We start from the raw sequence: 26181 nt of genomic DNA, 5'->3' as shown, positions 1-26181 counted from the left end.
TCCGTTTCTCTCCTCTCGTGAATTGTAACCGAATTTCTCACTTAAAAAGCATGGTTAAAATAGAAACTTTGGGGTGCCAAGAGGCATCTGCAACGCACACACACAGCTGCCTGTCTGATATGCCCAGTCCTGGATGTGTAGCTTCAAAGTCAACAGCTCTCCATCAGAGCCTCCGCCTCCCCAGAGGGCTCCTGCCTCAGTCTTTCCACCGCAGGCACTGACGGCTCTATTACTCCAACTGCTCAAAACACTCAAGCTCGACCTGACTTCTTCCCTCATGCTCGATACCCAATCTACCAGAGCAAGTGTTACTGGCTCTAAATAGCGGGATCCAAGAATCTCTAAGTCCTTTGGTTCAAGCTCCTCTTCTGCCCCCTAGCCGTGTCCCTGTTGCCACCACTGCCCCAGCAGCCAGAACGAATCGTTAAAACCCAGCTAACTAGCTCACATCACTCCTTGGCTCAAAACCTGTGACCCAGAATGGTGTCTGAAATCCCTGCTGGGTCCCACAGCCCCTACAGGACACGGCCCCTCTGCTAACTCTCTAACCTTGCATCCGACCACACTTCCCAGGCACACTCATGCCTGTCACCGTACTTGCTGTTCGCTCTGCCTGGCATGTTCTTCCCCCAGATAATTTCCATGCCTTCCTCCCCATCACTTGGTTCACATCTCTGCATTCCCTCCATCTGAGAATAGATACTTTTACTATAAGTACATAGTCACCAGTTAGAGGCTTAGCTCAACTTATTTTCTGCCATAGCACTGACTGCACCTAAAGTAAACATTCATTTGTTGGCTGTGTGTCTCTGGACTGCAATGTCTGCTCCGCAAGAGCAGAGGCACTGTGTAATTCACCACAGTACTTGCTTCCTGGAACAACGCTTGGCAAACGAACCACCTGTTAGCTCGGCTTATTCTGATGATAAACAAGTAAGAGCAGTGCCCCTCAAACTTCACCATGCGTCAGAATCATCTACAGGGCTTGGAAGGCAAATGGCTGAGTCTTGCCCCTGGAGTTTCTGATTCAGCTAGACTGGGATGGGGCTTGAGCGTTTACAAGCTCCCAGAAGGTAGGGGTACGATAGTCCTGGGAACCCCATTTTGAGGACCTAAACAATATTTTGCTGCAAGACACCTGTCAGCAACAGGATTTGACCATGGCAGTGAATCCCAACTGGCAGAAGAAAGAAATAGAGTGAAAAGATACCCCCAGACCCACACTATAAAATCTATCCCTTCTGACTTAGAGAATTGTATGATACAAGTCTTAAATAATGCAATATAAATATCCCTTCATTGCACAGGATTTTTTCTTTTCCAGAAGAATGGGGACCAGGCAGATCAAGGTTATAGTCTCTAACAAGGTCTTATGATCTTACATATTCTATGTTAATGACTAGTGTTGAAACTTTATCCTTTCGAGTTTAAACAATGAGATGAGAAGGCTGATATGCTTTAGGAGATACTGAAACACCAAACAGCAGTAGACTCGAATTGGGACAGCTGCCCAAATCACAACTTCCTATCTCTAGGAATCATTCCAGTCCTCAAGTGCGGGACCCGAGAGACCATGTCTAGGTTATGTTATGTAACCTCCCATCCCCAGTCATGGCAGATTGGTCCAAAACACATTTTCTCTCCTAAGAACCTGAAGTTTGAAGATAAAGTCTGGGAGGCACTGAAGCCAAATTATGTTAAGAGCAAAGAGAAAGTCCAAATTCCTGATGCTGAGCTTCTCAAAGCTGCACCACACTTGCTCTCTTTCTCAAAAATAAATAAAATATTTAAAAAAAAAAAAAAAAGAAAGAAAGAAAGAAATGCAACTTGTGAAATGTCAAAGCTTCTTTCCATTAATCCAACTTAAGGCATTTACTTTCCATCTTCCGACTAGTATACTGTCCATATAATCAATGAGTCTTAGAGTGTGCATCACATTTTGACCTTATAATACCAACTCCTTGCAGAATAGCTCTCTGAAACCTAGCAAAATACCACCAAATCGCCTTTTTATTCAATAGCTGGAGCCAATTTGTATAAATACTATGTATATAGGGAGTACGTGGTAAACAACAAAAACACAGGTTCTTGTTTTAAGTACCTTGTTTTCTGTTGGGGGAAAAATAAATTTACAAATATCAGATAGTAAATGCCACTGCAGAAAAATAAAAAGACTTACGTGAAACAACGAGTACTAACCAGATTGCTTTTAGAGAAAATGGTGAGGGGAGTGCTCTCTGAAGTAACACTTAAACTAAAATCTTAAATCAGTGTACAGCTAACCTAAAGGTACTCAGGCTGAGAATACACCTGACTTGTTCTAGCAGCCAATGTGACTACACTGTATTGAGGAAGAGGACAAATCACTTAAGATGAAGTCAGAGAGAAGAACCATATGACGTACGTAGGGCTCTGTAACAAACACAAAGAGTCTGGAGCTAAATACAAATTAACTGGTACAGGACAAAGACGCTACTTGCTACAAGATGTTTATGGAGTGTAGCTGAGCAAGAAACAAGAATGAAAAAGACAAAACACAAGAAAAAAAATTATCAGGAGCGCTTGTCATACAAAGTTTAGATCTGAGAGGAACCTCAGTTGTCACACAGTCCAACCTCTCATTTTACTGAAAGGATGGCGTGGCCCAGGCTGCGGCTTCTCTGCAATCGGGTTAAAGATGAGCAGAGAACTGTATCTGGTGCTCTCTGTGACGTTAAGGCCAAAGCTGTTTCCGTATCTCTGGCCTTAATTTGAAATCTAAAACCAAGTCTTTACCGTGTGCATTTTCAAAAGTGACATAACAGCACTTAAATGAAAACATTATTTTAAAAATGTTTTTAAACTGCCCACGCCAAATTATTCACACCTCTAGTCCCTCACAGGGCATTTTTTTTTTTCAGCAGCTGACAATGCTTATTTACCACCAGCTATATCCCTTCCCAAAGTATGTGAAGCAGAAAAAAAATTGAATGAAACAACAAAATATACTTACATCTGGATATTCTTTTACAGGCACATAAAGTTTCTCTTGTAACTGAACAATAGGTCCCACAGCGTCAGGCAATTCTGCACTCCTTTTCTCTGTACTGCCATTTAATGTGTCATTGTACATGTCTTTCCGTACTCTGCTAATTTCTGTTAAAAGTAAAAATTTTAAATGTGTTAGACAAAAAAATATTCTTGCTAGTCCAGGAAAAAAAAAAATTAAAAAAAGAAGGTAGGGAGGGGTTTCATTGATAAGGTGTTAAAGAGTAAAGAACTGTTAACCTATTCTATCATTTCCTGGATTAAGTCTATGTTTAACAGGACTATAGCTTTAATTAATTGTTACCAGGAATCAAATCTGTATCAACGAAATAATATATTTTATTTAAATTAACTTCGGAGCCCACGCTCTTAACCACTATGAGATAAACCTGTTATTTTACCTAATTTCTCCATACCTAAATGAGGCCATTCATTCCAAATGAGAACTTTAGTCAAATAAGAATGTCTATCACACAAAACTAATACCAAAGGCTCTTTTATACTTCAGAACTAATCCGTCTGAATGAGATTTAAACTGGACTACTTCCTTAGCTATTTTAGGTATCTGGATAAACACACGTCCAGTAGATAACACAGATTTTAAGTTCAGAAGTCTAGATTGATACACAAATGTTAGTTAAGGCTATAGGAATAGAAGAGATGTCTTAGAGAGGATATAGGGAGAAGAAAGGACCGAATCCTAGGAAAAGCAACATTTAAGGAGTAAAGAAGAGAGATCCAAACCAAGAACTGGAGGTGAATAGAAGTAAGAAGAGAGGTGTCAAAGAAGCTGAAGAATAACAGAACCAAGGACAAGGTGATCAATAGTGTCAAATGCCACAAAAACATAGTAATAAGGTAAAGAGCAAAATAGGGTACTTTGAATTTGACCACTAAGCCACTGGTGATCAGAGAAGTTTCAAGGAAAAGATGGTTAAAAGAGATCAAACTACATTGCATTAATGACTGAAATATAAGAAAGAAAGCAGAAATACCTAGGGTCAATGACTTTAAAAAGAGTTTGGGAGACAGTGCGAGGGAACGCGTGCATGCAAGCACAAGCACGTGCACACAAGTGGGGGAGGGGCAGAGAGAGAATCCCAAGCAGGCTCTGCACTGTCAGCCGAGAGCCCAATGCAGGGCTTGAACCCACAAACTGTAAGATCATGACCTGAGACAAAAATCAAGAGTCAGACACTTAACCGACCAAGCCAACCAGACACCCTGGTCAATGACCTTTTAAAAAGTTCCCAGACATAAATATATTTCTTATAAGAAAAAGAATAAGAAATCTACTTAAATGAATCAAGACTTGAACAAAGAAATCAATTCTTTCAAGAATTCTTCATTAAGTTTCCAAGACGACGTGTTAGAGGACAGGCCCTGCCCATCGGAACATACCGTCTAATAAGGGTTGTCACTACTAAATTAGCTGGATGCCTCTATAAATGTCTCTCCATGCTACAGAAAGGGGGGAAAAGGCTTGTGTCCATTACAATTTAAAGGTAAAATGGGCTTTATTTTTATAATGTATTTTGTATACCTTCCAAACGTGGAATTTCAATCTGTTGCGATTAAGGAACTATGAAATATGAATGTACAACACTTTAATTTTCATAACTAGTTATTTATATCTCTTTGTTAAATAAAACCCACCATACCAAAAAGGCATGATCAAAGGTGTTCTTACCCGGTTATATAGTCTTAAATCAGTGAAAATACTGTATTACAATACATTTTCTGCTTCAATGATGGCAACATTCATTTTATAACCATCTTATCTCTGAGGTAACAATTTGCTTGTCAAAGCTTACCAAATGTGCGTCTCTGAATAGCAAATGAAATTTTTTAAAAATCAAAAGAATGCACCTTGGATTTAACTACATTATAAAACCAAGACTTCACTCTGTAAGTTCTTTTTGTGTATTTCTATTATAATAATGAATCTTTCCTACTAAACATGTCCAGTATCAAACTAGTGTTGACTTTGTATCAGCATGCAACAGCAATTCTCCAATCAAGTTTTCAACCACTAAGTAATAATTTAAACATAAATGTTTACATAATTACATAATTACAGCAAGTAATTAACCAAAGGACATTAGGGAAATTCAATTAAAAGTGTGCATATATCCTTTAGTCCAGGTCTCTATATAAAAGCACTTTCAATATTAATTTGTTACATTTAAATTTCCTCTTCAGAAACTGCCGAATTCTTGTTACGATGGTAGTAACACTGATATAAAAATCCTGACAACAGCATAAAAGAAAACTATAGATAAAATGTGCTTACAAATATAAATATAAACATCCTAAATGAATAGGGGAGCATATTAAATAAATAATGCACCAAGGAAGTGGAATTTATACCATGAATACAAGAAGAATTCAATATTAAAATCCTATAACCATAGTAATACAAAAGACTAAAAAAGAAAACAACATTAATTCCAGGTAAACAAATTTATCAAACTTAGATAAACCAAGAGAATCAATTATAAGAAAATTCACATAAAATGATTAAATTAAAAATACATAAAGATACAATAATCACTGATCACATCTCCAATTAGATGATAAAATGGAAGAAGAATACATTTGCCATTTAAATTGAATTTCTATAAACATCTGTGTGATTCTCTGATTAATAACTGAAATTTTGATGAGACTCTGCTGCCCGTGGTAGCCCCAGCTCCTAGAACAGTGCCTGGAGCAACAGCAGGCCCTCGGTCAACACTCCGTGGTCTGGAAGATGGGTGGGTGAGTGAGCCACAGAGAGGTTCTAAGGCATTAAAGTTAAGTCAAGGTTCCAAGCTTTCAAAGAAGCTAGTCTCCTCTGGGAAGTATGTGAACAAATAGATACTCCAAAGAAGAAGAACAGAAAGAGGTACAGACTGGAAACACAAAAGCAGGATAATCAACTCTGCCACAGGCTATTAAGGTCAAGAGAGTAGTCCAGAGGGAAGAAACTCTGACCTTTGTTTCTAATTACAGAGCATTGAGGCAAAGGTACAACCAATATAACTATAAATTCTACTTAAGATACAAAGTCTTTCTACCACGTTTCTTTCAGTCTCTAAGAGATATTACTCAATTTAACAACAGAACACAAATTATATACACAACATCGTAGGATGGGAATGAAAAGATGACGAAGTCCTAGTTCTCAAGGATCTTACCATCTTACTGTGGGGTCTAACCAGCGGAGTGCTTAACTGCCTTTATCAACAGCACCCTTCTAGCCAGGCAATCACGAGCACTTCCTGGCATGTTACTTCCAACACTCAAGTCAAAACAAGTTCTGGGGCTCAGATGGTAGGGTAGAGTGTGTGACTCTTGATCTCACGGTTTTAAGTTCAAGTCCCATGTTGGGTGCAGAGACTACTTAAACAATAAATCTTTAAAAAAAGAAAAAAAGTTCTGATTCTAAGAGTAACTGTTTATGTGATTTTATTAACATTTTTCTTTTTTTTTTTTTTTTTAAAGTTTATTTATTTTTGAAACAGAGAGAGACAGAGCATGAATGGGGGAGGGGCAGAGAGAGAGGGAGACACAGAATCGGAAGCAGGCTCCAGGCTCTGAGCCATCAGCCCAGAGCCTGACGCGGGGCTCGAACTCACAGACCGCGAGATCGTGACCTGAGCTGAAGTTGGACGCTCAACCAACCGAGCCACCCAGGCGCCCCTATTTATGTGATTTTAGACAAGTCTCTTAACCTCTCTGTACCTGTACCTCACTAATTAGAGGTTGATTACCGAATAACTCAACTGAATCCATTGTTTTCCAACCTCAGTATGCAAGGACCCCAGTTATTATTTTCCCCCTTGTAACCCCACATTTTAAAAAGTTTTCTTCTCCAAAGCTTTCAGTCCTAAGTCATGGTAATCAGAAGTTTTTGTTAATGTTTTCCTATCAAGTTGATCTAATCACAGCCAAAATATTACAGAAATGCATCATGGGTACGGGTAGTGCTTTAGTTCCTTCTTAAGTGGTGGATTTATAGGTGTTCACTTATGAAACACAGAAGCTCTTCATAATTAATAGGTTTTATACAGATGACCCTTGAACAACACGGTTTATACTACACAAAGATTTTCTTATTGCATTTACACAAGACTTTCTTATTGACATTTTTTTTCCTCTAGATTTTATTGTAAGAATACAGTATATAATACATGACATACAAAGCACGTGTTAATTGACTGTTTATATTATTAGTAAGGTTTCCAGTCAACAATAGACTATTAGTAATTAAGGTTTGGAGAAGTCAAAAGTTACACACGGATGTTCCATGAGGGGAGTCAGTGTCCCTACTCCCTGCACTGTTCAAGGGTCAACTGTATACTTTTGTTGTATCAAACATTACATGACAATCCTCAAATGTCTGCTCATTTCCACACTACTTTCATAACCTACAAGAGTGGTTCAGAGAACTAAAAGTTCAGAACCACTTGTTCCATCACCTAGTATAAAAATTCCCACCAGAGGGGCGCCTGGGTGGCTCAGGCTCAGTCGGTTGAGCGTCCGACTTCAGCTCAGGTCATGATCTCACAGCTCATGAGTTCGAGCCCCACATCGGGCTCTGTGCTGACAGCTCAGAGCCTGGAGCCCGCTTCTGCTTCTGTGTCTCCCTCTCTCTCTGTCCGTAACCCACTCGCATTCTGTCTCTGTCTCTCTCAAAAACAAATAAACATTAAAAAAAAAAAATTCCCACCACAATTACCCCAAAACATCCCCAATATCAAGACAACTTGCTTTAGACATCTCTGGAGTTATCAGTTTATAAATTTTACTGAATCAAAATTCCTGAAATTTCTCTCATTTGCCCACACTCCAAAGTCCACAAAGTACATCAAATGCCTCATTCTTAAGATGATCTTAAAAATACTTGAACAGTTCTATATCTAAGTATCCTCTTCTGAGCTTTAAAACAGCATGGTTTTATTATACCCTCTCACTCATTTAGACATACTACATTTGGCCACGCCCTTTTGAAATGGAAAATCCTGTACCCCACTCATCCTGAGAACTGATGAGAATGCACACTCCGGCTGCCTACCTCCAGTCCCCCACACTCCAATTCCACAGCGTGGTTAAGGATCCCTTTACCTCTTCGGCTCAAGCGTCCACCATTTCATCTTCCACAACTGTTTGTTTAAATACCAATAGATGATTTAACTTTTTTTCCTGGTTGTTTTCTACTAGGCAACTGCCTTCACAGTGTTATCTATCAGCTGACATTCTTTAGGGGTGACTATTCTGAATCAAGGAGCCAATTAACTAGTTTCATAGCACACACACTTCTGTAGCTCGCATACTGAAATGCAGGCGTGCCTTCTCAACTATCTGATGACATCTCAAGCTAGGTTAGGACTCGAACCCCCTTCTGGACCCACTAGTTTAAACGGGAAATAATCTGTTTTGGAGTCTATAGGTTGTGCCATCAAGTTTAGAATGCAAACTTTTCAGCTCCTGAGAATATACACTTCCAGTATTCAGGCTCCTAGAATTGATATTTGGTGATGCCGTTTTTTCAAATGTCAGTATACTGAAAAATATTTAAGTCTGAAAACTTGTTTTGGTTATACTACTGTTTCCTTACATTTCTCTGTTTTTAACTACCTTGATTCTTTTTCCTTTTTCAAACGAAACCTCTATTATCAATGAATTCTGCTACTAAGAGGGAAAACAGTCACCACACAGCTGTGGCTCCACGTGACCTGTTAATATTACATCATCTGCCTTTTCCCTTTCCCTAACTCACCTAACATAACTAAACGCTTTGCTTTGAAATCATTCTTATGTTTCATAAAGCTCAGCTCATTTTTGCCTTTGGCTCTCTATCACCACTACTCTTTGATTAAATCTGAATTACTACATGTGGATCCCACTCCCTGCCACCTTAAAATTTTTTACAGGTTTAAAAAAATCTGAATTACTGGATTAGCTAACAGATCGACCACTTTGTGGAAAAGTAAAATGTCAGAAATGAGGACAACATAAAGAACAATTAGAGAACAGAAAAATACAGGCTGAGAAATCTAAAATATAAAATTAAGTGGTTATTTCCCAAGATAGATAGAGAGATAGATAGATAATGGCTATGTATAAATTCAATACTGCAATGTTGAAAGACTGGATAAAGGTTAGAGTATAATCCTATTTTACCATCTGGTTTAGAATTTTTTCAACAAACTTAAACCAAGAAAATGAAAATTAGGAAATGAAATATGAAAAATATTTACTAGTTCAGTAGTACACAAAAAAGCTATTAAATAATATACAAAAAGTATTTAAAAACGCATGAAATAATTATTTTTAGGATTTTAACAATACAAATTAAAAGACAACTTTTTTTTTTAATATAAATGTTTTTATTTATTTTTGGGAGAGAGAGAGACAGAGCATGAGCAGGGGAGGGGCAGGGACAGAGGGAGACACCGAGTCCGAAGCAGGCTCCAGGCTCTGAGCTGTCAGCACAGAGCCCGACGAGGGGCTTGAACTCACAAACCTATGAGATCATGACCTGAGCCGAACCAACTGAGCCAGCCAGGCGCCCCAAAAGACAACTTTTTAAAACACTGAAAACATTTTCATACAAAGCACATCTTATACCCAGTGTTGTGGCAGCTAATCCAATTGTTCAACTGGCTATTTATACTGTTTTAAACATACACATTTTATTTGCACATCTATCTGCTTTTTCTCTGTGCCTTACATTTAAAATCCATCGATATATTATCTTATCATTGTAATACAGTTGGATCTAAAATACAGAAAGAAATGAAAATGTTAGTGTCATTTGACCATTACTGTCTCATTTTTTTTAATTAGCATTTTCCATTAATTTATTCAGTAAAGTAAGAGCCACTTATTTATAAAACTATATGCCTTGATGTACATAGCAAAAATTTTATAAGTGAAGTTAAAATGACAAGCTTTCAGCACTTCAATTGATCTTTAAATGGGCTATTTCCACACTATCTGCTGGACACTAACCTGAACATACAAAAGCAAAGGAAGATTTGTTATTTTAGGTCTTAATTAAATGACTAGCCTCTATTTACATGAAACATTAAATCTTAAAAAAATAACATTAGGAGTCTATTTATAACCAAATAACCACTGTCACCACCTAAAGTGGTGGCTGTTATGTACTTCTGTAAAAAGAAACCTCTAATTCAGAGTTTACTAAATACAGGGAAAATTTTACAGACATTTTGAGCAAAGCAAAACCCAGGGAATAATAGAACTTCATTGTACTCATTTAAAAAAGCCACACCCATAAGGTAAAGAGAAAGCAAATAAATTAAAAAGCAGGTTAACAGAGGATATGCAACATTTAGTGAAATGTGTTTTGCCTCCTTGAATAACCAAATAAACCTAATTTTGAGGCAATTGCTTGGAAACTGGCAAAAAAAAAAAAAAAAATCAACCTATCAATAATTCTCTAATGGGACCTGGGACCCGATGGGGGGGGGGGGGGGGGGAGGTAGAGGGCAAATTGTATTTTGAACTTCACAACTATAAGCAAAACAATTAAAAACTTGGTGCGCCTGGGTGGCTCAGTCAGTTAAGCATCCGACTCTTGATTCCCACTCAGGTGGAAACCTCAGGGTCCTGAGATGGAGCTAGCTCCGTGTCAGGCTCCGAGGGCTGAGCATTAAGCCTGCTTGGGATTCTTTCCCTCCCCATTCTCTCTCTCTATGCACCACCACCACCCACCCCCCCCCCCGCCCATGTGTATGCTCTCTTTCTCTAAATATTTTTTTAAAAGAAAAATTACAAAATTAAACATCATAGCCCTCCTTTAAATTGTTTTGGAAATTTAACTAACAATTGCAAAAAATTGTGGGTAAATTTCACATAAAAAACATGAAAATAGCAAAGGTCTCACAAAAATGTCCATCCTTGTTCCATAATTGCTCTCAGCAGCAGTTCTATATCATGGAAGGCATTTAATAGTAGCTGCACCTCCCTGGACAAGCTCTTTCAGAGGTTACAGAAAATAAAGTCCACTATATAATCCAATTTATATTAGGTATGTGTATTTTCTGACACATAGAAATCAAAAAAAAGGATATAGCTGTTAACAGTAATCATCTCTGAGAGATGGATTTACAGGGACTTCTGGCTTTTATTTCATATTACTATATGAATTTTTTTTTACAACTGTAAAATAATAAAGATATTCTCATTACGATGTTAGAAAGTACTTTCAGTCAAAATGTTGCAAATAAGATGGGATACCCTATATAAAATTATAAGAAGTCACTGACTCCCAACTATAAAAATAAACCACAAAGACCTAATTATTTTTTAACATGAGCACTTCCACCATGCTAAAATACTTAACATTAATTCTTATGCGATTCTCGCCAGACTATGAAGTAGATACAATACTCATTTTATAAGAAAGAAAGAAAGAAAGAAAGAAAGAAAGAAAGAAAGAAATTTAATGCTCAGAAATTTAAGAATTGGTCCAATGTTACAGCTAGTCCAACCAGCTTTCATTTAAAATTTCATAAAGGGCTTTCTGGAATAAGAAGCCCTTAAAACTCACGTTAAGAGATGGTAATTAGAGAATAGAAAATGGGAAAATGGAACAAACAACTCTTAGTTTACTGCCGGCCATGCTCTAACAAGACCAGTCCACTGTTTTACTAGTGACTGCAAAAAAAGTCTTTGCAGCCCTCCTCTTTTCATGCTAACAGAACACAGCTTCAGAGGGTGAAATCTAGGCCTAAGTGCCTAGAAAAGTGGCAGTCCTTAATGAATAAATAAATAGATGCTGCTGGCACACAAAGACGACAAAATAGGCCGTTGCAAAGAACAAAACAGAATGGGGGAAAGCATTTTTTAAAGTTAATAAAAACCAGTATTTTAATTGGCATAGGCATCCTTTCTCATTTATTTTTTTAATGTTTTTATTTATGTTTGGGAGACAGAGACAGAGCACAAGTGGGGAGGAGCCGAGAGGGAGAGGGAGAGGGAGACACAGAATCGGAAGCAGGCTCCAGGCTCTGAGCTGTTGGCACAGAGTGTGACCCACGGCTCAAACTCACAAACAGCAAGATCTTGACCTGAGCAGAAGTTGGAGACCCAACTGACTGAGCCATCCAGGAGCCCCGGCATCCTTTCTCATTTAAACTGGGTTTTGCTTGGAGGTTACTTTTAAACCTGGTTAGTTTTATATGTTATATATCAAGTATTTTTTAGAGAAAAATGTTGTCTTCTGGTCAGTTTTTTAAAATACTCAGGGGAAACTGACCCTTATTATCTCTACATAACATCCACTGTAGCAAATTTGAAATCTGAAGGCTAAGAAACCTAGTTAAGAAACACAGTCAATGGATATCTGAAGGAGATGCAACAATAAACCAGTAGATGCCATTAGAATCCAGGCCAAAAGTAATACTTGAGAATCCAGCAATGTTTATTAATAACTTTTCCCAACCTTTTTAGTATTTCTAAAAGAACAGAAATAAACTCACAGCAATAGAAAGCAGGTACACACATACAGGGTTGGAAGAGAGACTTTTTCCCATACATTCCTACATGTCATGCCTTTGAGATGTGTAAGCATCTAAATATATTAACTTTTTAAAGATAAATGCTTGCCTTAGAAGATTTTACTTATGATAGCAATAGTAGCGTTATAATCTTTGAGACCATAAGGATATAAACAATTGAGTGAACAAATCCATGAAGAAGTGATAGACCTTCCTTAACTGAATTCCAATTAACAAATACAGAAGAAAAGATGGCTATAGAAAATTACCATTAGGAAACCACCATAGTAATAATTCTTGCAGGTGAGAACCATTCAATGGATGCTAAAATTAGTGAACAAAAACATGAGAAACAGGGTATCCGTGCAGTGCCTCCTTGTAAGACATTTACTAATTACAAAGGAGAAAAGAAACGGTGATCAAATACTATCACCGGTAAGATACATATACCCCTAGTATGAGAAAGGCCAAACAGTAATCTGCTGTTTTCTTGTCAAATATGTGTAACCTCAATTTAATCATGAGAAAACATTGAACAAGCTAAAGGTGAAGAATATTCTACAAAATAACTGACCAGCTATCTTCAAAAATATCAAGAAAAGCATCATGAAAGAATGTGACACAGGCCTAATGCTATGGGGGATTTTGGGTTGGATCCTGTACCAAAAAATAAGAATGTGAATAGAAAAACTCGTCAAGTTTGAATAAGATCTGCAAATTAGTTAATAATATTGTATCTATGTTAACTCCCCAGTTCCCACAATTGTACTGTGGTTACAGGAGTTATTAATGTTAACCTCTGTACTATAGAGGATTTCTACTTTTCTAAGTCTAAATTTGTTGCAAAATAAAGATTCTGCTTTGGCCTTGGAGTTATTCTCATGGAGGGAGGACAGTTGCGGGAGAGAATGAGAGCCATGCAAATGTCTAGTCTTTGAAAGAAATTTAAAATACTTGCTTACCAATAACATCGAGGATCTCAAAATCATGAACAATAAGCTGTTTAATTCAAAATAATCTTTAAAATTTTAACAGCTACTGCTTAAAAAACACATGTACTTTTTACCGGCCTTAAGAACAGGGGGAAAGACTACAATCCACAATCCCTTTCTACAATAATAGAACCCTTCTTAATAACCGTAAGTAAAAAGGAAAAAAGCACTGGCCTTGAATTTATGCAATCTAGATTTTACTTCTGATCCCGTGCAAGATCTAGTTGTGTGGCTTTGAACTTAACTGTCGGGGTCTCAGTTTCCTCCTCTGTAAAATCAGGTTAGACCAGATGACATTTATGGTTTCCTCCTGCTCTGAAGTTCTATCAATTAGGAGTCTGGGAATCTTCTTGTTTCTTCTTAGAACCTGATTTTGTGTCCTCTCTAGATCAATACCCCACAGGAAAGGGCCGCATAAACTCAACAACCTATCAAGAACCACAAAGTCAATCCTACTCCTTAGAAAATTCACATTTCAAAACGTCCTAAACTACTGAGCACCAGGATTTACTTTAAATGGTATCCCTATAAAGCACCCAGTCCTCATATAACCAGGCTCTACACATTCATATTTGGGGGAGGTGAGGAGGGAGTCTGCCCTATGTATTTTATCCTTTTCAAGCTCCAAATCACTTAGGGCTTTTAAAGAAATTTCGTAAACGAGTGAAAATTGAAATGGAACTCCCAAAAATTTTGAAGGGATCATGTCTATGTGGGGGGGAGGGCGGAGGGTAGGATGCTTTCCCTAGGTAACACTTTCTTTGATTTTTAATTATCCTTTCAATTGTATTCCAAATTCCTCCTAAGCTCAATAGAGAAAAACTGAAGAACTGTAATCTTGCACCACCTGTGTATCTGACCATCACCTTAATTCCATAAACTAAAACAAATTGATATCACATGACATTCACGGGTGTTACAGCAGCCAATGTACAAGAGAAAATCCCTCCCTCATACTAAAAAAACTAAGGGCTTTTTTAAAAGCTATAACAATCTACAGTATACAATATTCCAAAGGTCCGTTATAGCAAGTTTCAACACAGAATTAGAAAACTTCCATTTTTGTAGGAAGAGCAACATATACAGTACCCTCAGATATCAATAAAATTGATACTGAAAACATTAATACGGTACTTTAAATATACTTTACAGGGGCGCCTGGGTGGCTCAGTCGGTTGAGCGTCCGACTTCGGCTCAGGTCATGATCTCACAGCTCGTGAGTTCGAGCCCGGCGTCGGGCTCTGTGCTGACAGCCCAGAGCCTGGAGCCTGCTTCTGCTTCTGTGTCTCCCTCTCTCTCTGCCCCTAACCCACTCACATTCTGTCTCTGTCTCTCTCAAAAATAAATAAACATTTTAAAAAATAAAATAAAATAAAATAAAATAAATAAATATACTTTACAAAATACAAGATTCAGAAAATCTAAGTAACGTTATGTATGTTACCGGCTACACTTACTACATGTTTACTCCTTCTTAAAGAATACATTCTACTATCATATAACAATACTGTACGAAAGAAATTTTCTTTAAATATTTATTTTTGAGACAGAGATTGCGTGCGAGAGGAGGAGGGGCAGAGAGAGAGGAGACAGAGATTCCAAAGCAAGCTCAGCACTGTCAGCACAAAGTCAGACCTGGGGCTCGAACCCACGAACCGTGAGATCGTGACCTGAGCCAAAGTCAGACACTCAACTGACTAAGCCAGCCAGGCAACCCTTAGAAAGCAACTCTAATATGAGTTTATAAAATGCAGAATACGGCACTCTCTTGAGATCATAAAAGTTTAATTTATTAGAATGGAAACTAAACGTTACCATACAAAAATACAACCGAAATAATAACAACAGAAATCCTGGTCAAGGACATTCCTGAACTCCAAATGCCTGTACCCGACTATCTTCTGAACATGTCACTTTGACACACTTAAAAAGCCCAAGTCCTATCTGTCCTCCACACTGGTTTCTCCTGACCTTAAAAACTGGCAAGTCCATTCTCTCACACATCACATCCAATCCACCAGCAAATCCTGTTCATTCACCTTTTACAATAACCCAGAATCCGCACGACCCCCTCGACTCCCTACCACCCTGGTTGCAGCCACAGCCACTTCTCCCCTAAGCCAGTGAAATGACATAACTGTCGCCCTGTGTCCACCACTGCTCCTGCCAGCCTAGTGTCTATTTTCCAGAGTCAGCCCGTTCAAACCCAAGTGACAGGTCACTCCTCTGCTCCAAACTGTCTAATGGAGTTCTCAGATTTTTTGGTCTTAGGACTCAATGCTGAGGGAGAGAGCCAAAGCATAAGACTCTTAAAAACTGAGAACAAACTGAGGGTTGATGCAGGTGGGAGGGAAGGGAGGGGAGGGTAGGTGATGGGTATTGAAGAGGGCATCTTTTGGGATGAGCACTGGGTGTTGTATGGAAACCAATTTGACAATAAATTTCATATCTTAAAAAAAAAAAAGGACTCAGTGCTGAAAAATTTACCATATACAAGGAGGGGTGGCACCTGGGTGGCTCAGTCGGTTGAGGTTGAGCGTCTGACTCTTGATTTCGGCTCAGGTCATGATCCCAGTATCATGGGAGCAAGCACTGAGTTGGGCTCCGTGCTGAGCCTGGAGCCTGCTTACGATCATCCCCACCCCCCCCATCGCCCCCCCCAGTTCAAGCTCGAGCTCTCTCTCTCTCTTAAAAAAAAAAAAAATGACTACTAGGAGCCTAAAGAGCTTGTTTGTGAGAGTTACACCTGTTAATACTTCCCCTACCATAAATCAAAACTGAAAAGCATCTAAATTACTTGTGATTCACTTTAAATAGTAAACCCCATTACATTTTAACAAAACATTTTTATCCAAAGAAACAAAATAGTGAGAGGTACTGTTTTCTATTTTTGCAAATGGTTTAAATATCTTTATTAACAGAGACAACAGAACTCTCATACCTTATGAATTCAATCTACTGCAATATCACACAGCATCCAACCTCTAAAACATTCCACTATAAACTCAAGTGAGAATGAGAGTAAAAAGTCAAATAACTTACTGTTACCATGAAAACAGTCTGACCACACAGGCTTGCTATAAGAGTGCCCAGACCACCTTTAAGAACCACTACTCTAGGGGCGCCTGGGTGGCGCAGTCGGTTGAGCGTCCGACTTCAGCCAGGTCACGATCTCGCGGTCCGTGAGTTCGAGCCCCGCGTCAGGCTCTGGGCTGATGGCTCGGAGCCTGGAGCCTGTTTCCGATTCTGTGTCTCCCTCTCTCTCTGCCCCTCCCCCGTTCATGCTCTGTCTCTCTCTGTCCCAAAAATAAAATAAAAAAAACGTTGAAAAAAAAAAAAAAAAAAAAAAAAAAAGAACCACTACTCTAATGATTTCCCATCTCAGTTAGTGTAAAAGCCCAGGTCCTCACAGAAGCTCCCCTTTACTTTTCCCCTCTTAACTTTCAGACCTACCTCCCTAACCAGTACCACTGCTCCCACCACCCCCCATCCCTCATTCACAGCTACAGCCACACAAGGAACTCCAGGTCCTGGCTCACATTTTGCCAGGACTCTTCCCTCCTCTTGGAAAACTATTCCCTAGAGAGCAGTATCTCGCTCTTCATTACCTCCTTCAAATCTCTCTTCTGATGTCAATTTCTCAATAAGCCCACCCAGATCTACCTGCTGAAAACCACAATCTACCCCAATCCATCCAAAACACTCCTGTCTCCTTTATCCTGAACTCATACTGCCTAATGTATTATTGCCCACTGTATGTATTTATTGCTTATTGCCTGTCTCCTACATAAGAATGTAAACTTTGGGAGAACAGACAGCTTTGTTTTTGTCTTTTGCTATACTCCCAAGGATCTGCATCCTTGGGAAAAAAAAAAACCTTTTGAACAACCTTAGCAGGCTGATTAGTACAAAAACATCCAAAGCTACAAAAATATGCTTGAAACTTCATTCAAGCATTAATAGGTTACTAGCTTCATAATTTATTCCCCTTCCCTTTAAAGTAACAGAAATACACTCCTCTCAAAAGGGCTTGCTGTATTTATTCAGGATTTATGAGAATCTAAAATACTCGGGTAATAACAGATGTTCATTACATCATCAGTGTTAAATTTCTCTACTGTGTTTTAGGTTAAATGACAAGATAAAATACACAACCATCTAAATGACTGGTCTTGGCTTTAAAAAGCCCTAACCCACAAAGAAAAGACTGCCCCCACCAGGACGGCACCAAAGGGGCTGTAAATGATTCCTTTCTCTTGAGCTGTTTTGTTTTGTTTTTTATATATAACAACTTCTATATTTACAACCTCACGAATTTTTTTTTTGAAGTTTATTTTTGAGAGAGCAAGCAAGCACAAGTGGGGGAGGGACAGAGAGAGAGGGAGACACAGAAGCACGAGACACAAAGAAGGCTCCAGGCTCTGAGCTGTCAGCACAGAGCCCAGCGTGGGGCTCAAACTCACGAACCATGAGATCATGATCTAAGGTGAAGTCGGACGCTTAACTAATTGAGCCACCCAGGTGCCCCTACAATGTCACAGTTTTGATCAACTGTCTATTCAAAGCTTATTTAGTAAAAATTTTAAGAATATAATAAAAGCTTTTTCATTTCATTTCCTAAAGTACAAACTGTTTATAAAATGAATTGGCCTGAATAATGTGTGATTGTAGTTTTTTTTTTTTAACTATTTTAATAATCTATGGTAGAAGATAATGGTTGTGCATATATGCGTTCAACAAGTATGTACTGTATACCTACCATGAGCCAGGCACTGGCCAAGGCCCTAGGAATATAGTCATGTGCAAAAACAGACAAGGCCCTTGCTCTTTCACAAACTAATCCAAAATAATAGCTGGAGTACTCACACAGGTATGACCTCAAAGAAGCACCTCAACGTAGTTCATATTATAAAATGGTTTCAGCATCTACTGAGTTTTTATTCCGCACTACCATCCTACAACAATCTAAGTCAAGTCAGACAAATATTACAAGTATGACCTTGTATTCAGTGGTCAAGGGGTCCATACATACGGTTAGGAGACAGACATTCTTAGCTGTAATTATTCAGGGAAAACGGGGTCTGCAAACTGGAAACACAAGTTCCAATTCAGGAAGAGCTCCTACTCCCTCAGGACTTCAAATTCCAGCTGGAGACTGGGCTTCCAGAGCAGACATTTTTTGACAGAGCCCCTTCAGAAAGCAAGCCAACCAGACACTGAAGACACCACGCAAGGAGGCATGTCTATAGAAGACAGTTCAGAATGACTTCTCCTTGGGGCACCCAGATGGCTCCGTCGGTTAAGGGCTGGACTCTTGGTTTCAGCTCAGGTCATGACCTCACGGTTCATGAGATCGAGCCCCGCACCGGGCTCCACACTGTCATCGAGGACCCTGCTTGGCCATTCTCCCCGCACCTTCTCCACTTGCTGTCTCTCTGAAGATAAATAAATAAACTTAAAAAAAATTAAACTACACAGTTATTCCCTCGTTACCTAGGTCTTCCCCAGGACTGCTTTAAATGCCGCGAGAGAGAGTATTACCATGAACGAAACAGAGTTGACTGGTGGTGGTAATGGTAGCACACGACTAGTGAGAAGTAGCATCTCTTAAACAGAATTAAGAGTAATGAGATCTAACTTCTTTCCGAGCAGTGAGTTGCTCAAAGTCTGCCTTGGAGGTCAGTGCTCTGTCTGGGCAGATGAATTTCCTTACAGAGACGTACTTTTCTTGTCTGCATTTTATAGTTAGGAAACTAAGATTTGGGGATTAAGTACTTTCACCAAAGATCACTTAACTTGTAAGGGAAAAAGTCAGGATCCAAATTTAGGCCTCCATATCACACCGCCCCTCCAACATTATTGTTCCATCCTCATGATGGGAAAAGCAGTGACAGAATACAGTAAAAGCCACTGAGAAAAGATGAAAACAGATGAGAAGTGTGTAGAAATCGTGGAGAGAAAAAGAAGGAAAAGTAGAGAGATATACACAGTAATAATGGAAGGAAAGAAAGAATAGTGTAATCCAAATTACAACTAAAAGAATAGTCTCATTTAAGCTCTGGCAAGGACTAGCTGCACATCCGTCAAGACCTCATTTCAGCTTTTCAGGTCTATGTTTACTCTCCTCTATAAGGACCATCTAAGATAACTCACTCTAGACTTAAATACCTAAGTTTCATAGAGAAAAGTCTTTCACTAGAATAACATTTGTGGAGTGTCTGGCACATAACAGGCCCTCAAGGTGAGTTACTGACCGAGTATGTCCTACTTTTCTATGGTAGCAAGCACTGTGTTTGGTGCTAGGACTACCCTCATAAGCAACATAGTTCCTGCCATCACAGTTCTTCTAGTAATAAAAACCCATTTCTATGTAAATAGATTAGAGGGCTAGAAGTGACTGAGAGATGAGGCTGAGTATCCTGGGATATGCATACCCGGACCTGAACACTAGACAAAGTAATTTTTCAAGAGTAAGCCAGAGCTCTATGGGTTTTTTTGGTTCTACAGTAGAAAAGATCATACTAGGGAAAACTGCATTCTAGGTATGTAAATCCTCACTTTAAATAATTATGAAGGAAAGAATAAAAGTGGGAAAAACATGGATATATATTTATCATTCTAATGAGACATACTTATGTTGATGGATCCGATACATGAAATGCTTAAAACACATGCTTCTGTGCCCCTCAAGGATTTTTGCCAAATCTTAGTTTTCTGACTCCTAATCCCATCTCTGTACTGGACTGCTATTTTCAGTAACGCCTATAATAATCCAAACAAGTGGTTCTGTTTTTCGCATTCATGGCACTTTTTCATTTACTCAGAAAGTTCCCAAAGGCAAAGATCAACGAAGAGCTGTGTAGTTTAGAGTAGCCATGTTAAGGGTTAAGGAAGTGCAAGTAACTATTCAAATTAGGGATTTGTTTCTTAAAACCAATACAAATTTTTCCCAGTGGAAAAGTTCAGAATGAACAGAATTTGTAAGAACAAAAGTTCTGTCTTCACCAAGGCCTTCCCTAGTAGTAGGGGCAAGTGGAAAATTACTGATATAAACCAAAATCTAAAGGCAACCTATGTCAAACAGCACTCCACTCCACAAACTGCACCACACTGGAAAATGAGTGAAATCCGTTCACTAAAAATGAACGTCTCCCTAATTGTGATTTAAAACCAAACACCCCTAAAAAGGAGTAAGTATAGCAAGATATACACAATCATCTTTAGTTGGGAGAATTTCACAGGCAACAAAGAATAAGATGTACATTAGGACTCCCCAGCATCCTTTTTTTTAAGCAGGGAAATGGAAAAGGCCATAAAAAATTGCAAAACCAGGCCAATTCACAGGCGCCTGGGGACATCAGTAGTAACCTGCGGTAAGAGGCACACCAGAATATCAAGACTTAACACAGAGAGAACCCACTTTCAGAATGTCAGTATTAAATGGCACAAGCTTTGAAAGAAATTTAATATACTTCCTGCATTCCGAATACGTTGTAGTGTCTTTTCTCTTAATAACAATGTCAAATAAAGCAAACTACTGACAAAATCAACAGAAGACCACCTTCCTTATAGCTGTAGTTACAGTGGCTAAAAATAATTTAACGTAATGTATATATAAAGGAGGACAACTCCAGAAAAATCTGACTCTCCAGGTCTTCGTGCAGAACTAACCTAATAATAATTCAAAGTCAGATAAAATCTTACTTTTTAAAAAACTTACCAAAGAGCTGACTACAACTGTAAATAATCTGTGACAAAGAAACAAACTGCTAAGAACGCAATCTTTGAAAAAAACTACTAAGTGATGTCTATCTGCCTCCATTTCATCTATAAGATGGAATTATTTCCAGCTCACAGGATTGTTGTAAAGATTAAATGAGACAATGAATATATTTATAAAAAGTGCCTGATACGTAAACCTAAGTATGTCCATGTCATTATTAATGATAATTGTGATGTAAAATTATATATTCTGGAAATGCCATATCTTGACAGATAGTCTGAAAGAATTATCTGATGATTTGATGAGTGTCTGTTACCTAAAATCTGTGACTGGTGTTTTCCCAACTCTATAGGCATAAAAGAGAAACAGAAAAGGCACCTATCAACAATTTGCGAATGACTTCTCACATGTAAATTCATCCTACATGGCAAAGAGGGAAGTAGAAAGTAACAAAGATACAGTTTAATTTTTCCAGCTCACTTTTACCAAGCACCTCCTCAAATATTCAAGCATATTATCCAGAAAACCTTACAAACTACTCAAATCCAAATACCACAGTACATTCAGCTTCTTAAAAATGACTCCTAAATACGTGGAGCAAATATTCTCCATAGCACTTTTCCCAGAACACACTTTAAAAAAGATAAGAGTTCTTTGCTCCAGGACCTGACCTGCTTTGGTTTAACCACTGTTCCGGAGATTACTTTAACCTCAAATAAATAATTTGGGGGAAGGTTAGCTGGGGAAACATTTTGGCTTCTAATGTATACTCGCGTAACTACAATACCTTAAAATACTTATCTAATCAAAAACAAAATACGAAAAGATCATATCTTATACTGTCACCTTGAAACCACGATATTACTGAAACACTCCCTGTGTTTCACTCCCCTCTGACAATCCATTTCTTGAGCTAATTTCAGTGATGTGACTGTTCTCACACATGATTCTAAAATCGTTTCAGAGCTTAGAATCTTAGATGCTTCAGGTGTTTTAGACTCTGGCATAAACAATCTTGAACTACATTGCGGGTACCTTTATCACAGCAGCAGATTTGGATGTGAGTTTAAACATATCACTGCAAAACCCTTTTGAAAAAGTAAACCACTGGGGCACCTGCATGGCTTATAAGGCCAGTTAAGTGCTGACTCTTGATTTCAACTCAGGTTCTTGAGATCAAGCCCCACCCAGCTGCTAAGCAAGGAGCCTGTTTACTTTCTCTCCCTCCCAGGCTTGCAGTCACGTGCTCTTTCTCTCTGGGAAGGGGAGGGGAGGGAAAAAGTAAGTAAACCACCACCAGTAACTATGGAAATTTAATTTAGTATCAGCTTATAAAAAATTACGTATAGCCATCTTGCTACAGAAAAGTGGTAATTTTAATGAAATATACTCTATGTACTACATACATATACACATATTTATCATCAAAGTTATGTATGAATTATATATACATGTTATATACTCATATCATAACACATTTATTATATAAAACATTAAATACATTAAAATATGTTAACACACTTACATATGTATACAATTTACCTGTATTCCATATGCCTCATTCCAGTTTTACCTTATATGTTGAAATTTATAAAATTTTAGGTTTTTTTTTTTTCTGAAATTGAAAATATAGCTTTCTACATACTGATTTACTGGATCAGGAACATTAGAGTCGAAATAATTATACTTCGTTCCTCTCACAAAGGCCTGGACTAAGGAATATTTACCTTTAGGCTCTATCTCTGAATTCTACACTTGCACTCGCCACAGCTTACTTAAGCCAAATAAACCAAATGACCAAGCATCTGTATCAGTGATAAGGAAATAGAGGTGTTGATTTAAACTCTGTAAATTTCAGGGGCCCCTGGGTAGCTCAGCCTGTTGAGCATCAGACTTTGGCTCAGGTCATGATCTCACAGTCTGTGGGTTTGAGCCCTGCGTCAGGCTCAGCACTGACAGCTCAGAGCCTGGAGCCTGCTTCGGATTCTGTGTCTCCCTCCCTCTCTCTGTTCCTCCCCAGCTTGGGCACGCGTGCTCTCCCTTGCTCTTGCGCATTTTCTCTCAAAAATAAATAAACATTAAACTTTATAAATTTCAGAGACGGCTAAACGTTCTAAATTACCTTCAACGTTACATGGAGGCTTACTTCTTATATGGATGTATTACAAGCAGTCTAGCACTTAAAGTAACTTAAATGAAAGTACTTTCAATGACAAAGATACCAATTACCGCAACTTACTTTAACAAGAAATAATAATTCCTATGCATCCAAGTAAAATCTAATAACCTCCTAGAAGTAATCCTCAATTCCCTTTAGAGCCCAATTGTTTCAGGAAGTATATTAAGAAATATTATTTTTATATTTTACATTAGCACTTTTCATCTTAAATATTTACAAACCTTCAAATAGGTCTCACTTTCCAACAGTCACATACAATTCTCTGAATTTGGACACAGACATCTGTTAACAGATAGGTGTACCACGGGGGGAAAGTATACCTCAAAATACATGGTACAAATACCAAGATTCAGGGTTAAACGCTCTAAATACTAGACGCTGAATCAGGGGTTAGGTTATCCTAAGAAATGACAAGCATTAGTCAGCTAGAGTAAAAACGTGACAAAGCCCAGATTTCCCATATTAGAAATTCTACCACTGTTTAAATTTCATAATATAAACTATTTAAACACAATATAAAACAGTATAGATTGATAGTTAATGACATTCTATCAATTGAGTTTATATGACATTCTCTCAACTGAATATTACTTATAAACGCAAAGTATTCTGCATCCTTTAAGACTGTAGTCTATCATACAAATGGCAGAAACATGAATTACATAGCATATCACCACATAAATGTAGTAAATGGATTTCAATTCATTAGGCATATCATGTGCTGAAATATAAAAAGTCGGCAGTATTATAGATATTTAATGAAATATAAAAATGTATGTGGTTAAGGCTTTAATGTGCAAAGCATAAGCAACTTTAAACCAACCATCTCTAGCTCTTAAATAGAACGTTCAAGTGTCATTCATCTGAACTAAGCAGGCCAAGCAAAATATCCTGTGATTCCTATGTTCTCCTCAATGTCGAAATGGGTGGATAAATTTAAAGCCTGTTCCCTCAAGAGTTGCTTTATAGGCAATTTTCTCCCAGTATCAAGGTCTGCAATTTCCATTTGGCTGCCAGTTTGCGATTAAATTCATCACCTTTATTATAAAAATGTGCTTTACTCCATGGCCTGCTGCACAAGAACTATAAGAAAAACATTTTTCACTGCTAACGGCAAAATCATTCTAAGGCAACCACCACATCCACTCAGACATTAGCTTCCTCAACCCGATGTAGGGGCCTATATCACTCACAGGAAAAACTGTAACAATTTTGTAACTCACAGAACCTAAATTCTATAGAAATGCCATGCTCTATTTTTTTTTTTTTTTTTTTTTTGGATAAAATGAAACCAACTCTTGATTTTTATATTCAGTGCTATCATGAATGAATTAACCACAGATAAGAAGTGAACACAGGGAATACTTCCAAATTTCAATAAAATTACAAAATAATTTTTCCACGATGGATGATTATGTATCCCTCTTTTATTTATCATTTTTTTATGTTTGTTTATTTTTGAGAGAGAAAGAGAGAGAGTGCGAGCACAAACAGGGGAGGGGCAGACAGAGAAGGAGACACAGAATCAGAAGCAGGCTCCAGGCTCGGAGCAGAACCCAATGCAGGGCTCGAACTCACAAGCTGTGAGATTGTGACTTGAACCAAAGCCAGACACTTAACAGACTGAGCCACCCAGGCACCCCTCCATCTTTTTTTTGTTAAATTCATGGTTTGCTTTGTAGCTTAATTTTCACTATCTCGGTTAACAGCCAATGGTCAAGTCAAAGATAATTAGCAGATATATAAATAGGTAACGTTTATACTTATATTACACTTCTACCTAATCTTACCTTCTTAATAAGTCACAATATAAGGTTTGGAAGGAAAAAAAAGGTCAGAAAAATATTATGTCCCAGATAAAGGCATTTAAGCTAGTCACTGTAACATATTTAGGAAAACAATATTACTCATCTGTAAGATTTTGGTTTTTTTAAGATTATCTATAAAATTAACATTTGCTTTTACAAACTTGGCCTTTATGCGAAAAATTCAGAAATCTCTTATTCCAGTAAACCTCATAGTATCAATTTCAGAATTTATAGGGGAAAAAACAGAACTAAATGTCACATTAAATGAAGCCTATATATAATCAGATGAATTATCAGGTTATGTAATATGTGAACCTAGTAGAAATGATCATCTTCCTGCTAGAAAATAATGGGTCCCTTCCACCCTAACCTGTGTATGCCTCTGCCACAGCAGTTAAAGTGCTGGACTGCAGTTTCTTACTTCATTTCTCTCTCCATGCTATTACATGGCTCCTTAAGGACTGGACTATGCCTTATTCATTTTTGTATCCACACCACCCAGCAGAGTGCTAGATTAAAAAAAAAAAGAAAAAAAAGTGTGTTGAAAACTAAATTACAGCAGGAGTCAACATCAGTTTTGCTAAAACTACACAAGTCATAACCCATTAATTTTACAGTGTTAGACACAACCAGCACTTTGTAAATGAAAAAGAATGGGAAAATACTAGATTACATCATAGGTAACACAAATATTTAATGAAGCTTTCACTTCAGCTATTTAGTTATATAAATACGTACATACAATAATTCTCTTTATAGATAAGCATTCTAAAAATTTGATCTATACCTTTTTTGGCTCATATTTATACCATTTTTCTGGTTTATACTGTCAGGATGTATGTACTTGTTATTCAATAAATAACCGCATTAACAAAGAGAGAGTCTTGATTCACAAAATCAAAGATTTCACTTTAAGCATCCTCTTAATTATTACTACTTG

At 37.9% G+C, this 26181-nt stretch overlaps 1 protein-coding gene across 7 annotated transcripts in view; it reads right to left on the bottom strand.

The window, feature by feature from the left end:
• QKI (QKI, KH domain containing RNA binding) overlaps positions 1 to 26181 on the bottom strand; it is a 153337-nt gene that overhangs the window by 110416 nt on the left and 16740 nt on the right. For all 7 annotated transcript variants that reach the window (XM_042940265.1, XM_042940263.1, XM_042940262.1 and 4 more), the window contains exon 2: positions 2993 to 3135. In XM_042940265.1, the coding sequence (XP_042796199.1) occupies positions 2993 to 3135 (143 nt within the window). The remainder of the gene's footprint in view (positions 1 to 2992; positions 3136 to 26181) is intronic.

This window comes from Panthera leo, chromosome B2 (genome assembly GCF_018350215.1).
Source record: "Panthera leo isolate Ple1 chromosome B2, P.leo_Ple1_pat1.1, whole genome shotgun sequence".
Classification (NCBI taxonomy): domain Eukaryota; kingdom Metazoa; phylum Chordata; class Mammalia; order Carnivora; family Felidae; genus Panthera; species Panthera leo.
The sequence above is the reverse complement of the archived record's forward strand: the minus strand, read 5'-3'. Positions and strand labels throughout refer to the sequence as shown.